This window comes from Electrona antarctica, assembly GCF_951216825.1.
Source record: "Electrona antarctica genome assembly, chromosome: 13".
NCBI classification, from domain to species: Eukaryota; Metazoa; Chordata; class Actinopteri; order Myctophiformes; family Myctophidae; genus Electrona; species Electrona antarctica.
Genome location: NC_136794.1, coordinates 43,134,216 through 43,150,340, shown reverse-complemented (window position 1 = coordinate 43,150,340; position 16,125 = coordinate 43,134,216). Strand labels below are relative to the sequence as shown.

Here is a 16,125-nt window from a genome sequence, read left to right as displayed (position 1 = left end):
GTGTGAAATTTTCATGTTTTTACGTGTTTTTATCATCTTTTTAACCTAAATTTAACAAAATCAACAGCCAATGAAGGGGCCCAGGTGCCATTTTCAGGGCCTCAAACCCAGTACTGCACGGTCCAATTTCCCCAAAGCGCCCCTGAGAGCCAAGGGCCCCTTTGCCATGGCTCCATGCAAGGGCCCAATGGCTAATTTGGCCCTGGTCTCTTGAGAGCATACAATTAAACCAAATGGACCCGTAAATCAAGAGTTAAATTGTTGTTTAAAACATCTGCATAATTGCATTACTTAATTTACAAGAAATCCACACCATTAGAGAATGTAGATTGTAGAAGAATTGTTTGCAACTTTTGCCTGTTCTGTTGTGGTCAACGCAAGGGTCAACGTCAATACAGCCGTCGCTTTTATTGTGAAGTCCTGACCGGAAGTGCCCTGTGTGTCCGCGTCTTGCGTCTTGACGCTGTTGATTCTTTTCCCTGCATTTCAACTAAAAACCGTTTAGTTGTGATTTCTGTTTTCTCCACAGAAACAAACGGGACCATCTGACCAACATCTTTTAATGCTGGTTCCGATAATAACCCAGCTCTGTGTGTGTGTGTTTTTTTTTATAAATTGCGTTACATTTATTTATTTGATACAATCCCGTGGTGTCGATTCTTCCACAGGGTAGATTTATTTTAGATTGTGTGGCATCATCTCATCGGGGGGAAAAAAAGAACAAGAAACATTTGTTCCTCCAACTGTAAAAAAAACAAAACGTTTCTTCGCCGCCCCAGCTAGCCTTCTCCTTCTTCACAACAACAATGTCTGCCTGAGGTAAGAAACACACAATGCTTTATAACGTCAAATAAATAAATACAGGGAGGGGATTAGAACGACACGTATCGTAGCCTGTGTGTGTGTGTTGAGTTAAAGGAAAAATAAATGTAGGTCATTGTCTGTGTGCCAACTGCAACCCCAACCAACCAACCCCGTTTATTTATAGCTTTAAAACATCCACGAGATTGTCCTTATTGTGTATTGTTGTCTACGTTTTCTTACTGGTCTACATTACATTATAATGATATATTATAAAACAGCATATAACTCATGTATACGAAGCCATATCATCATCTGCAGAATGACCATGGCTTCGTATAATATGAGATAGCCTATATGCTGTTTAAAAAACACACACACACCATTAGCATTTCTTATTCGTTTTCTACTGGTCTACTACTCTACATTACATTATAGTGATAATATTACAGCATATAGCCTATCACATGTTATTATTTGAAGCCAGATCGTACAAATATGAGAGTTTAAAAAAAAACCATCCATGATATTTTCTTATTAGTTTATTACTACTTGTCTACAGATTATCTGGTTTCATACATGCATGCTGTAATAATATAATATATCATTCTAATGTACATGTATGCTGGAGACAGACAGAAGGGGGGTGGGGGGGAGGACCAATGGTGTCTGGTGTCTTCAATGTCACATATTTTGTGTGGGTGATGTGGGTTATCCTCATCATTCTTCCTGCAGACAGACACCCTTAATATACTATCAAATGGTTATTGAATGACGGTGATGATTAAATATTAAGCAGGCAGAGCAATGCAAGGTGGTGGTTATTTATGTATGTGTTATTAATTGGTTTGTAATGATCTGTCTCTCTCTGCATGGGGAAATAATGAGCCAGCATTAACAGATTTGGGTCCAGCTTATAGTGCTGCAGAGTGTGTGTGTGTGTGTGTCAGTGTGTGTGTGTGTGTACTGCAGCACTGACCCCACATGCACTGAAATGTGAACTATATCATCTAAAATAGGCTCTTTGTTGTTATTAATATTAAATAAAGAAACAGTTCATATGATGATAATGTAAAGTGATAATAGATAGGTTAACTTGAAGGGAAATGCCTCAGCAGTCAACTAACTATTATCGATTATTCGATTAATCGGACCCATCCCTACAACTTAGCTGAATGAATGTACTCTAATATATGATGCTACATTACAGAAAGGTAACAATATTCATGATAAATAAGTTATTAGTATATACTATTAGTACATACCTATGGAACGGACAGCCTTGAGAAACGCGTGATTAAAAAAACAGCTGAGATAGGAGGTTTGATCTCCAGCCACCCTGGACGGATAGCATTCAGCATTAGCCTGGCAATGCTAGCTAGTAAGACCACTTCAGCAGGATGGTCAAAGGGGGGCTAAAATATATACACCCCCTGACTAAGATTTATTTGAACCTTTAGTTTCTTCTATTTTCAGCCCACGAACGATGTTCCTAAACCAGTTGGAACAAATTAAAAAAGTGCTAATGGCTTTCTTTCTTTCTTTCTTTCTTTCTTTCTTTCTTTCTTTCTTTCTTTTGACATCATCTGCTATAAATTCTTTATTTATGTTTTTATTCAGGGAAGGTTCACTTAGCTCAAATGTCCCTTTTTCTGCAACGCCCTGCGTCACAGTTACATACATACACGTATAGCCCTCTGGGAGCTGACCAGTGCAACCACAGTCTGATACTGTTGATCACTGGGAGCTGACCAGTGCAACCACAGTCTGATACTGTTGTACTGGGAGCAGCTGACCAGTGCAACTACAGTCTGATACTGTTGTACTGGGAGCTGACCAGTGCAACCAGTAACCACAGTCTGATACTGTTGTACTGGGAGCTGACCAGTGCAACCACAGTCTGATACTGTTGTACTGGGAGCTGACCAGTGCAACCACAGTCTGATACTGTTGTACTGGGAGCTGACCAGTGCAACCACAGTCTGATACTGTTGTACTGGGAGCTGACCAGTGCAACCACAGTCTGATACTGTTGTACTGGGAGCAGCTGACCAGTGCAACTACAGTCTGATACTGTTGTACTGGGAGCTGACCAGTGCAACCAGTAACCACAGTCTGATACTGTTGTACTGGGAGCTGACCAGTGCAACCACAGTCTGATACTGTTGTACTGGGAGCTGACCAGTGCAACCACAGTCTGATACTGTTGTACTGGGAGCTGACCAGTGCAACCACAGTCTGATACTGTTGTACTGGGAGCTGACCAGTACAACCACAGTCTGATACTGTTGATCACTTTGAGCTGACCAGTGACCAGTACAACCACAGTCTGATACTGTTGTACTGGGAGCTGACCAGTGCAACCACAGTCTGATACTGTTGTACTGGGAGCTGACTAGTACAACCACAGTCTGACACTGTTGATCACTGGGAGCTGACCAGTACAACCACAGTCTGATACTGTTGTACTGGGAGCTGACCAGTACAACCACAGTCTGATACTGTTGTACTGGGAGCTGACCAGTACAACCACAGTCTGATACTGTTGATCACTGGGAGCTGACCAGTACAACCACAGTCTGATACTGTTGTACTGGGAGCTGACCAGTACAACCACAGTCTGATACTGTTGGTCACTGGGAGCTGACCAGTACAACCACAGTCTGATACTGTTGTACTGGGAGCTGACCAGTACAACCACAGTCTGATACTGTTGTACTGGGAGCTGACCAGTGCAACCACAGTCTGATACTGTTGTACTGGGAGCTGACCAGTGCAACCACAGTCTGATACTGTTGTACTGGGAGCTGACCAGTACAACCACAGTCTGATACTGTTGTACTGGGAGCTGACCAGTACAACCACAGTCTGATACTGTTGTACTGGGAGCTGACCAGTGCAACCACAGTCTGATACTGTTGTACTGGGAGCTGACCAGTGCAACCACAGTCTGATACTGTTGTACTGGGAGCTGAGCAGTGCAACCACAGTCTGATACTGTTGATCACTGGGAGCTGACCAGTACAACCACAGTCTGATACTGTTGTACTGGGAGCTGACCAGTGCAACCACAGTCTGATACTGTTGTACTGGGAGCTGACCAGTGCAAACACAGTCTGATACTGTTGTACTGGGAGCTGACCAGTGCAACCACAGTCTGATACTGTTGTACTGGGAGCTGACCAGTGCAACCACAGTCTGATACTGTTGTACTGGGAGCTGACCAGTACAACCACAGTCTGATACTGTTGTACTGGGAGCTGACCAGTGCAACCACAGTCTGATACTGTTGTACTGGGAGCTGACCAGTGCAACCACAGTCTGATACTGTTGTACTGGGAGCTGACCAGTGCAACCACAGTCTGATACTGTTGTACTGGGAGCTGACCAGTGCAACCACAGTCTGATACTGTTGTACTGGGAGCTGACCAGTGCAACCACAGTCTGATACTGTTGTACTGGGAGCTGACCAGTGCAACCACAGTCTGATACTGTTGTACTGGGAGCTGACCAGTGCAACCACAGTCTGATACTGTTGTACTGGGAGCTGACCAGTGCAACCACAGTCTGATACTGTTGTACTGGGAGCTGACCAGTGCAACCACAGTCTGATACTGTTGTACTGGGAGCTGACCAGTGCAACCACAGTCTGATACTGTTGTACTGGGAGCTGACCAGTGCAACCACAGTCTGATACTGTTGTACTGGGAGCTGACCAGTACAACCACAGTCTGATACTGTTGTACTGGGAGCTGACCAGTGCAACCACAGTCTGATACTGTTGTACTGGGAGCTGACCAGTGCAACCACAGTCTGATACTGTTGTACTGGGAGCTGACCAGTGCAACCACAGTCTGATACTGTTGTACTGGGAGCTGACCAGTGCAACCACAGTCTGATACTGTTGTACTGGGAGCTGACCAGTGCAACCACAGTCTGATACTGTTGTACTGGGAGCTGACCAGTGCAACCACAGTCTGATACTGTTGTACTGGGAGCTGACCAGTGCAACCACAGTCTGATACTGTTGTACTGGGAGCTGACCAGTGCAACCACAGTCTGATACTGTTGTACTGGGAGCTGACCAGTGCAACCACAGTCTGATACTGTTGTACTGGGAGCTGACCAGTGCAACCACAGTCTGATACTGTTGTACTGGGAGCTGACCAGTGCAACCACAGTCTGATACTGTTGTACTGGGAGCTGACCAGTGCAACCACAGTCTGATACTGTTGTACTGGGAGCTGACCAGTGCAACCACAGTCTGATACTGTTGTACTGGGAGCTGACCAGTGCAACCACAGTCTGATACTGTTGTACTGGGAGCTGACCAGTGCAACCACAGTCTGATACTGTTGTACTGGGAGCTGACCAGTGCAACCACAGTCTGATACTGTTGTACTGGGAGCTGACCAGTGCAACCACAGTCTGATACTGTTGTACTGGGAGCTGACCAGTGCAACCACAGTCTGATACTGTTGTACTGGGAGCTGACCAGTGCAACCACAGTCTGATACTGTTGTACTGGGAGCTGACCAGTGCAACCACAGTCTGATACTGTTGTACTGGGAGCTGACCAGTGCAACCACAGTCTGATACTGTTGTACTGGGAGCTGACCAGTGCAACCACAGTCTGATACTGTTGTACTGGGAGCTGACCAGTGCAACCACAGTCTGATACTGTTGTACTGGGAGCTGACCAGTGCAACCACAGTCTGATACTGTTGTACTGGGAGCTGACCAGTGCAACCACAGTCTGATACTGTTGTACTGGGAGCTGACCAGTGCAACCACAGTCTGATACTGTTGTACTGGGAGCTGACCAGTGCAACCACAGTCTGATACTGTTGTACTGGGAGCTGACCAGTGCAACCACAGTCTGATACTGTTGTACTGGGAGTTGACCAGTGCAACCACAGTCTGATACTGTTGTACTGGGAGCTGACCAGTGCAACCACAGTCTGATACTGTTGTACTGGGAGCTGACCAGTGCAACCACAGTCTGATACTGTTGTACTGGGAGCTGACCAGTACAACCACAGTCTGACACTGTTGTACTGGGAGTTGACCAGTGCAACCACAGTCTGATACTGTTGTACTGGGAGCTGACCAGTGCAACCACAGTCTGATACTGTTGTACTGGGAGCTGACCAGTGCAACCACAGTCTGATACTGTTGTACTGGGAGCTGACCAGTACAACCACAGTCTGATACTGTTGTACTGGGAGCTGACCAGTGCAACCACAGTCTGATACTGTTGTACTGGGTCAAATGTGAATTTCCTCCATAAGAATTGAGATCACAATTCTCACACAGTTCTCATTTTTTCCATGAAAATATTTATTGTCTAATTTGTCTTTAGTCTGACAGTTGCTGAACATTACGTTCAAAATGTGGCACGTGGAGCCAACTACTGTGGCTTTAAACAGACAACATCAAAGTGCTTGATTAAAACCTCTTAAAGTCTCTCTCTTGTAGCAAAAACATAAGAGTTGTAAAATGAATTGGACAGCCAAGAATTGCGCAGCACTAGGTTGCACGATTCTTGCTCAAATTTAGAAATTAGATTGCATAGTTGTCTAAATCTAGATCTCTGTCTTTATTTTGGATTAATTGTGCAGCACTATAGTGCAGTCTAGCCAAAACAAACGGAGGACTCCGAATCGCTGCCCTCCACTCTAGCATCGGTGTCTCGTTGTTAGCTTAACTAAAGTGTTCATTCGTGTGCGTTCACCTATAACGACACTGCAGAGCTCAAGAGCCTGATGCGAGACAAGAGCCGCCCAGACGATAGTTACTTTTAAATCCTTGCTAAAGAGATACTTCTTCTCCTTGGCCTTCCTTCAGTGTCAGCTGAAGGAACATTTGCCCCTCACTGGGGCAAATGTTTTCTTGTTTGTGCTTATTATATTGCCTGCTAATGTCTGTTTATATTGCACTGTTTGCTCTTTTGTTTTCTTTTCAATGGATTAAACCTGTACAGCACTTTGGTTGACCTGGTCATGTTAACCCATGTTAGTGTTTTAAGCATTATGTTATACTTTAGCTATTGAAAAAAAGCAGATCTACAAGCTCATAGCGCGCCACCGAGTGGCGCGCTATGAACTTGTAGGTCTGCTATTTTTTAAAAATCGTGAAAATGTGCCTGAAATCGACTCAGAAAACTGTCAGGATTTAGAAGACATTTTTAAAATTTCGACGTCAGGTCTAAATGACAAGAGGGTTTTCCTCTATAGCAGCAGGACTTCATCATCCTCTGGAGACGTGTTGTGGTGTTTACCGGCCCTCTCTGTATTTTGGTGTTTTCACGCTTGGCTTTGGAACTTTTGGTGACCCAAACACATCCCCGTCTATAATCAAAATGATGGGAAATACAATATATATTGTTTTGTACAGTCACAGGTCAAGTGTAAATATGCCTTTGAATGTGTGCAATTCTGCAATATCTATTATGCTCAAAAACACATTGTGCTATACCGTCAACATGAATAATAATTAAGTGCTATACCATCAACATGAATAATAACGAGACTGGCTCCTCTAATGCCATGACTTCATGTGATCTCTCTCAGACTTCATGAGGTCAGTCTATGATGACAGTTGTCTGTGACTTAAGATTGATGATGACTCCATATTTGGGGAAATTTCAGTGCAATTCGACCTCCATTCACAACCTAGAGAAAGAGATGCTAGCAGACGATCATCTACGGTATGTCCACATATTTGGGCAGTCATTCTGAGTAGGGATGGTTCCGATTTAATCTATGAATTCTCATTTTGGACACATGTACACATACATCCCTAATTCGGAGCCACTTTGACTTACATTCTAAGAAAATGTAATAGTTAAAATTTGAAATCAAATTATGGAAAATGTGTGGCATATTCCAAAATGAACAGGATCACAATTGGATTGGAGCCTTTCCCCCAGACATATCAAAATACCCCCTCATAATCATATAGCAATATGATATTGATATCTATGCCTCCTGGGTCCTGGCATCTCTTTATATCCTCTTGACCTCTCAAAAAAACCCTCCGTGGACCACAATGGAAACAAGATTCAGCTTTTTTGTGTATAGTCCACGTTGTAAAAAAAGAAATTGGAGGGGAAGACGCACAGTAAAGGTCGTCGGAATCGGGACTCGAACCCACGACACACTACCCTGCTGGATTACCAGCCAAGGTGCCTGGACCGCTAAGCCGGCCCAGGCCCACTTTTGTCAAGTTTTTAAACTGCCAATATAAAGTATCATTCAGACAGCAGGAGTGAGGAGTTGATGATAAACAATGTATTTCTGTACAACAGGAGAGTCCCATCAGTCTTCTGAAGAATGTCGATGGTCAACATGGAAGCAACCAACATTCTCCCCATTCTGAAGAAGAAACTGGCCTTCCTCTCAGGTACACACACACACGCACACACACACACACGCACACACACGTCTTGCATGCGCAGTAGTGTCGCCTCTATGTGCCACCGCGTGCGCAAGCTCACGTTGGTTGAAACCGTTTTAGGTCGTTCATGTATCTGGCCCCAGCTGTGCACTTCCAGAGCCACGCTTCACGCTTTTAGTTATCCCTCTCAGTTCTTCCGGGGGCTTTGACTTTCGGTGTGCCAGCTTCACAGTGCAGTAGAAGGTTATCATGCCTACTTAGCAAGAAGTTTCTTTTTCGTTTATTTATTACACACGAGAGCGGTCGTTGATTGAACACTCTGTGGTCTCACTCTGTGGTCACAGTTGTACAACATTCGGTTTCACTTAAAATGTTAATTAGCAGAAAGAAGTGTGGTCAATCTTCTTCAGTGTTGCATTGGTCAATGCACACAGTACCACACCGTCCGTCCACCCAAAGATTTTTCAGGAGCACACACGCACATGCATCGATTACAGACAGGCCTTAATTTCACACCTCAACCCAGGCTGACGTGTCCCACCGGCGTGCATTAACATGGGAATGAGCCTACAGATGCATATCAATGGTCCATTGTGTGACCTATACTGTAGTGTAGGTGTTAAGGCCCATTGTGTGACCTAGTAGTACTAGGTGTTAAGCAACGTGACGCGTGGAGCATCCCTGCCGTCCCACATCAAAGATAAAATCAGCAATGCAACACTGATCTTCATTACCTTAACCCATTTTGAACGGGAACCCCTTTTGGTGTTTTAACTAAGCATTATGTTATACTTTAGCTATTGTGAAAGGAGGGACACCCGCACACTGCCACTTGCTGGGTTCAGAGATTTTTATTAAAGCAAAGCAACGTTTCGGTCTTGCGACCTTTGCTTGAGGAAAAAAAATCTCTGAACCCAGCAAGTGGCAGTGTGCGGGTGGAATGCACTTCCCGTTGCAATCAGAACTGCAGCATCACTCCCGATCTTCCGCCGTAGTCTGAAAACCCACCTTTTCAGACTCCATCATGGCCCATAGCACTTACCCTACCCCCCTTAGACAGCACTTCTTAGACTTATATAGCATTTGAAACAGACTTATAGCATGTCATGTAGACAGCACAATAAGTGCATTGTATGTAGTCATAGCACTTCATAGTATATAGGTACAGCATATAGCATATATGTATAGTTTATATGTATAGTGTCATTATATAGATATGTTCTAGTTATAGTTTATATGTATAGTGTCATTATATAGATATGTTCTAGTCACGTTCTTAGCTTACGCATGTTTCGCGATAAATGCATTTTACATATGTGATGTATTCCCATGCTTTTTGTTCTTGCTTAATGTAAGTCGCTCTGGATTAAGAGCGTCTGCTAAATGCCTAAATTGTAAATTGTAAATTGTCCCTCCTTTCACATTGTATATGCCTCGTCATCATCACACCTGCTCCAAACCTACCGGGTGTGCAGAAGTCATCTCTCTATAAGTATACTTTAGCTATTGAACGAGAGCGAACGTTTTTTTTATTTCGACGTCAGGCCTAAATGGGTTAATAATGATCTAATTTAGCAGACTCGGGGGGTTCATATCTACCAAAGTGCATCTGGCGTTGCCGAGCGTCTATACATTATGAATATGAACGCATGTTGTCTCCGCTATGTAACCCCGAGATGAGGTTTCACTGCCTGCAAAGTTAGATGGTTTTTTTTATACCGGTCCAGAAAATCTGAGAGCAGGTCCCCCAATCTTTACTTTTTTGGATACGATGTGCGGAAACAGAATTGTTCATCGTGGCAAATATTCGCCGGTGTCCCTCTCTGCCGATATACCGGTTGAGTGGACCCTCATCTCAGAGCTACATAGTGGGGGCCGAGGGCGGCATCTGTCCACAGTTAGATCCCATTTACACTGGCAGACAAATCCAGCCTGAATCAGATCTGTGCCACATCCAGATTGGAATCCGATTTAATGAGTCTAAACACAAACAAGTCACATAACATGGAATCTGATTTTTACAAATACGATTTGAGCCGGATTCCATGTGACTTGTTTGTGTTTAGACGTATTTGAACAAATCAAATGCCAAGCTGGATGTGGCACAGATCTGATTCAGGCTGGATTTGGCTGCCAGTCTGAACACACAGATCTTTGACAGATCCGATCTGGTCACTTGCCAATGCAGTGTGAACGGTCGGGCTAAAAGAACAGATTTGAGAAATAAATCGGATCTGAATCTGATTTTACTGGACGTGTCTGCAGTCTAAATGGGTCCTTAGTGTTGTGCGGGAAGACTGGTGAAGTGCTACGCATCCTCCCGTTGGGGGCTCCTCGGTCCTCACTGGCAGGTGAGCCAGGCCAGTTAGGATACAACAGTATGTCCACCCGTTGGGGGCTCCTCACTGGCAGGTGAGCCAGACCACTAGGATACAACAGTATGTCCTCCCGTTGGGGGCTCCTCACTGGCAGGTGAGCCAGACCACTAGGATACAACAGTACGTCCTCCCGTTGGAGGCTCCTCACTGGCAGGTGAGCCAGACCACTAGGGTACAACAGTATGTCCTCCCGCTGGGGGCTCCTCACTGGCGGGTGAGCCAGACCACTAGGATACAACAGTATGTCCTCCCGTTGGGGGCTCCTCACTGGCAGGTGAGCCAGACCACTAGGATACAACAGTATGTCCTCCCGCTGGGGGCTCCTCACTGGCAGATGAGCCAGACCACTAGGATACAACAGTATGTCCTCCCGTTGGGGGCTCCTCACTGGCAGATGAGCCAGACCACTAGGATACAACAGTACGTCCTCCAGTTTGGGGCTCCTCACTGGCAGGTGAGCCAGACCACTAGGATACAACAGTATGTCCTCCCGCTGGGGGCTCCTCACTGGCAGGTGAGCCAGACCACTAGGATACAACATTATGTCCTCCCGTTGGGGGCTCCTCACTGGCAGGTGAGCCAGACCACTAGGATACAACAGTATGTCCTCCCGTTGGGGGCTCCTCACTGGCAGGTGAGCCAGACCACTAGGATACAACATTATGTCCTCCCGTTGGGGGCTCCTCACTGGCAGGTGAGCCAGACCACTAGGATACAACAATATGTCCTCCCGTTGGGGGCTCCTCACTGGCAGGTGAGCCAGACCACTAGGATACAACAGTATGTCCTCCCGTTGGGGGCTCCTCACTGGCAGGTGAGCCAGACCACTAGGATACAACAGCGCCGTCAAACAAACAGAAATGTGTGTGGGGAGGATCAATTAGCATAATGACTACAATAAGCCTCTCCGACCTACTTACATTGGTTGAGCGGCATCACCCAGGGCTCTGTGCTAGGTCTGTTAGTATTTCTCTCTACACCAAATCACATCACTGAAAGTAGCCATACATAGGTTTAGTACACAGCATTGTGAGCTTGTAGATCTGCTATTTTTCTTAAGACGTTGTTATAGGTTGTACTGAACAGTGTGCCTTGGACTATCTTTAAGTTCGCCTACAGCACCTGTATGTTTTTAAAAGGAAAAAATTACCAATAAAGGTGATGTTTTGACCAGTCTGGGGAAGAGACACTTTGGCTTGAAAAACGTCAGCTGGGTCCAGTTAAGTGTGTGGACTCTGTTTCTCTTAGCATGTGACGTGTCTCTTCCCAGGCCCAGGACCTGGCTTTTGTACTCTGGATGTGCGTGTTTTATTCACTGTTTGCTTTATACAGTAACACAGACTTAAAATGTTGTACAACAATACTAGCGACCGGGTCGGTAGTATTACTCCATCTTACTCCACTGCTAGGCTACGGTAGCAATACAAGCTCTCAACAGCCCATTTGTGCCAACATTCACCAGTAAAAAGTGTGACGGGAGATGACGGGAGGCGTCTAGAGAGCGGAGGAATTTATTGCAGAGAAAGTACTTATCCTCCAAGAGTGACTGTGATTCTGTGAACTCACTTTGCTGTATCGCTGAACGAGGCTGTGTTTGACATTACAATTACAAACACTACAGTGCCACAGTACTTGTATTATGCCTTTTCTGCGCGGTCCAGCGGCTTCACAACCAAAACCAAGATAAGGAACAAGACGCAGCCTGTGCAAAATAACATCAGAGAGACACAGTAAAATGTACCGGCCCCTCCCAGAGTTCATGAAGGAGGTAATGAAGTCAGGAAGCCAGGCCTGCTGCCTTAAACCCATGTATATTATCTTATATTAACATCATCAGTGGTGCTGCTCCCAGATCCATGGTTCATACTAGTTGTGGGTTCAATTAATCAATATGGCAATATATCGATATACGACCAGACGATATGTGAATCGATACAGAGGCTGTATCGATTGTCTGTGCGATGCCGTTTTGGAAAATAAACACATGGTGCAATGATTATATTAACATCATCAGTGGTGCTGCTCCCAGATCCATGGTTCATACTAGTTGTGGGTTCAATTCATCAATATGGCAATATATATATATATATTTTAATTTAAAGATATCTGGGCCTGAGGCTTGTGCAATAACTTAACGTTGCCTTTGCTACAGAATAATACAGAAGAGCTCTTGTATGGTCATTATTTGGAATCAATGTATAATATCGTATATCGTATCGTGGCCTCTGTATCGTGACTTGTGATACGTATCCATCGTGAGGTTGCAGCCACCACTAGTCCATACTAGAGCCCGATGACCCATGCCACAGTTTTCAGTCCGAAGCCGGGCGTGATTTTGGAGAGTCCTAGAGCAGTGGTTCTCAAAGTGGGGTGCGGGGACCCCCAGGGGTCCTTGAGGGAGTTCCAGGGGTTCCCCAGCTAAAGGATAGTTTGGAACCAAATGGACCCCAACAGGTCCATTCAGAATCACTGCTAGAGCAGTAAAAAAAAAAATCTTATGGGGATCCCTGGCATAATCTCTTCAAATGGGGGTCTGCAGATAATTAGCGTGGATCCTTGACATGAAAACGTTTGGGAACCACTGCCCTAGAGCAGTGGTCAACATTACACTCGAGGGGGTGGTTTAACGTCATTAATGCACGCCTGCGATGCTGCAGGAACCCACCCGCAGGGCTAGTTCCCAAAGCAACGCAGGCGTGCATTATACAACAGTTACCCTTAAAACTAAGAAATTGCTGAAAAAAACATATTTTTTTAATGACAGATGTAGCCACTACGACCACAAATGTCCCAAGCTAGCCTAGCCACCGAGTATGCTGCGCTCTGGGAGAACAGAGCAGCTGAATTCTTTGTTTTGTTTAGCCGTTCCATGATGCTGGTTTGAAGCACGGCTAGAAGGCTGTTTCAACCAATCAGATTGCTTCCTCGAAACAACCTCTTGTGTAATTGAACTTGAACCTACTAGATTTGCTCTAGATCACATGGCATGCTTATAGATATATTGGTTATATTGGAAATCTTTTTAAAGGTTAAAACCCAAATCGGCTGCATAATTTCCAATAGAGCGTCGCAGTCCCACCCTCTTTCATGACGACGCCAGGCCCAGGAAATGATTCCCAATGCATTTTTCCCATAGACATTTCAAAAAGTATTTATTTAAAGACTGTTACGCCGCGGACAAAGCCAACTCGAGTCGTGACAACTCATGACAACAAACACAATATTTTGGACCAAACAAATAATTACAAAGAAGAAAAACAACAAAAAAAGTGTTGTAACCTGCCGTTTTTTTCTTCTTTCTAATTATTTGTTCGGCCCAAAAAATTGTGTTTGTTGTCATGACTTGTCACGACTCGAGTTGGCTTTGTCCGCGGCGTAAATGTCTTTAAATAAATACTTTTTGAAATGTCTATGAGGAAAATGAACGGACAATCATTTCCTGGGCCCTGGTAGGGGGCGGGACTGCGACGCTCTATACCGCCGCAATCAAAAAAAGTCAAAATGGCGGCCGTTCTATAATGTGGGCCAAACTGATTAATCTCTCGGCCTCTAATCCATGCTTCATACTGGAGCACCACACCAGGGCCGCGTGCTGTGCACTCATGCATGCGAGGCGCCACGAGTGAAGAACGATGTCGCTCGGAGCTCTTTTTAATGATTTTAAATACAGGGACCTTACTGTGTGGAACAGCCTTCTACTTAAGATTAAACAGTCACAATACAGATGGGGGTTTTAGAGGCCAGGTCTACTCTGGGCTTATCTCTGGCCGGGCTATGATAACCAGTTGGGAAATGACAGGCTGGTATTGTATGGCAGTGACTGCTGCTCAAACCTTTTTATGTCAAGGACCCCCAAAATGAAATGTATGTGGCTGCCCCATCTCAAAAATATTTTGTGCCAGGAACCTTTAGAAGCAATGATTTGAGTTCAAATGTGTTAGCTTTAGAAACACACACACACAATGTAAATCTGTGTACTGAATCGAGCAACTTAAAAACTGCCTGGGGTGTTCACATAAGCCTGAGTAGTAGTAGAAATTCCAAAAGTTTTTTTGAAAGTGAAATATTCTCACTTTAATATTTTATTTTATTCAATGGATTTGTCTTCTCAGTCCATAGAATCTAACCAATCAACGGCATTACGTAGAATTTCCCCCCGTATCGCTACTTCCGAGCGACATGTGTTTTGTCGTTGTTGTTGAACAGACTTGTGAAGACAAATAACCCTTTGGAGACAATAAAGATTATTATTATTAACCCAACCTGACTACAACAGGCTTTACGCCGCCCTGGAGAAAAGAACGCAGTGCCAGTGACCTGCAACACGCCGGTTATCCAAAATCAATGACCTGGCTATGATATGTTGTCTATAGCCTAATTAGTAGTAGACATGGGCAGGGTGTGATTTGCTGGGGGTGGGGGATCCAAGCCTCGAGGCACGGACGCATGTTTTCTTCATAAACTAACGACCTACTTCATTTTGTGTGCATCGGGTCAGACACTGGTCTTGTGAGATGAAGTGGAAACTGAGCTACACTTCCTAACCATCTGTCCACTGTACCAAGACATCAGAGACACCTATACTTCCCACAGATTACAATCACCCAAGGAGAGTTTGAAAACATGACCAATGACTCCCATAGATCTGCTGGGCGAAGTACAACAATGTGCAAACACAGCAGCTGTCATATGGGAGAAGGCTATCAAATGGAACACAACCACCCTAAAAACTATGTCGTTTTAGTTTAGTTTTCGTCAGTGCAAAAAGGTAGTTGAGGGTATATGTTTTTTTTGTCATAGTTTTAGTCAACTAAATCAGTGGTTCCCAAAGTGGGGAAATTAAAATGGTTGAAAATCACTGCTAGAGCCCTAAAAATCTTCACTTATGGGGGTCCCTGGCATATCTTTTCAAATGGGGGGTCCGTAATTAGTGTCAATTTGGGGGTCCTTGACATGAAAAAGTTTGGGAAACACTGTACTAAATCAACACTGCTGTGTGTTCCTGCTGACGGCAGTCATTAGGCCATCACAGTGTTGGTTCCAGTAACCCCCTCCCCCTCATCCCCTCCCCTCCCCTCCTCCCCTCCCCCAGGGGAGTTTGCCATGCATTTTACGAACACCAAAGTCATCAAAGTGCATGTGCACACACAGACATCAAAGGAGGCTTGCTTTTTACCCATCTGTAAAAAAATCACACCCGTGTGAAGTGAGTGGTGCAACTCCGTGTGGGGGTCCCCACACTTCCAGACCCCCAGGAACGCGCCCAGGAGGTGGGGCCGGTTCTGGCGAGCCGCCCCGCATCCGAAACGGTTGAGAAATGACATTTACCGTGTGGGGGTCCCCAGGGGGTCCCTCTACTGTACTGTACTGTCACACCCGAAATCATCATATATACAGTTAATATGTGTGTGTGTTAGGCTGCACAACAGTGACACAGAAAACCAACCAAACGCTAATTTCGTGCTCGGACACCATACAATGCTGCCATACTGGAAGGCAGCATTGAGGAGAATTGCCTTTTTTCCGAAATCTCCTGAACTTGAACGCA

The 16,125-nt window shown here is 45.0% G+C and overlaps 1 protein-coding gene across 1 annotated transcript in view; it reads left to right on the top strand.

Annotated features, from left to right (window-relative positions):
- Positions 1–429: 429 nt before the first annotated feature.
- The window catches only part of sestd1 (SEC14 and spectrin domains 1), a 46,566-nt gene continuing 30,870 nt past the window's right edge, over positions 430–16,125 (top strand). The window contains exons 1-2 of the mRNA XM_079518099.1: positions 430–819; positions 8,111–8,205. Of these exons, the coding sequence (XP_079374225.1) occupies positions 8,136–8,205 (70 nt within the window). The 5' untranslated portion in view covers positions 430–819; positions 8,111–8,135. The remainder of the gene's footprint in view (positions 820–8,110; positions 8,206–16,125) is intronic.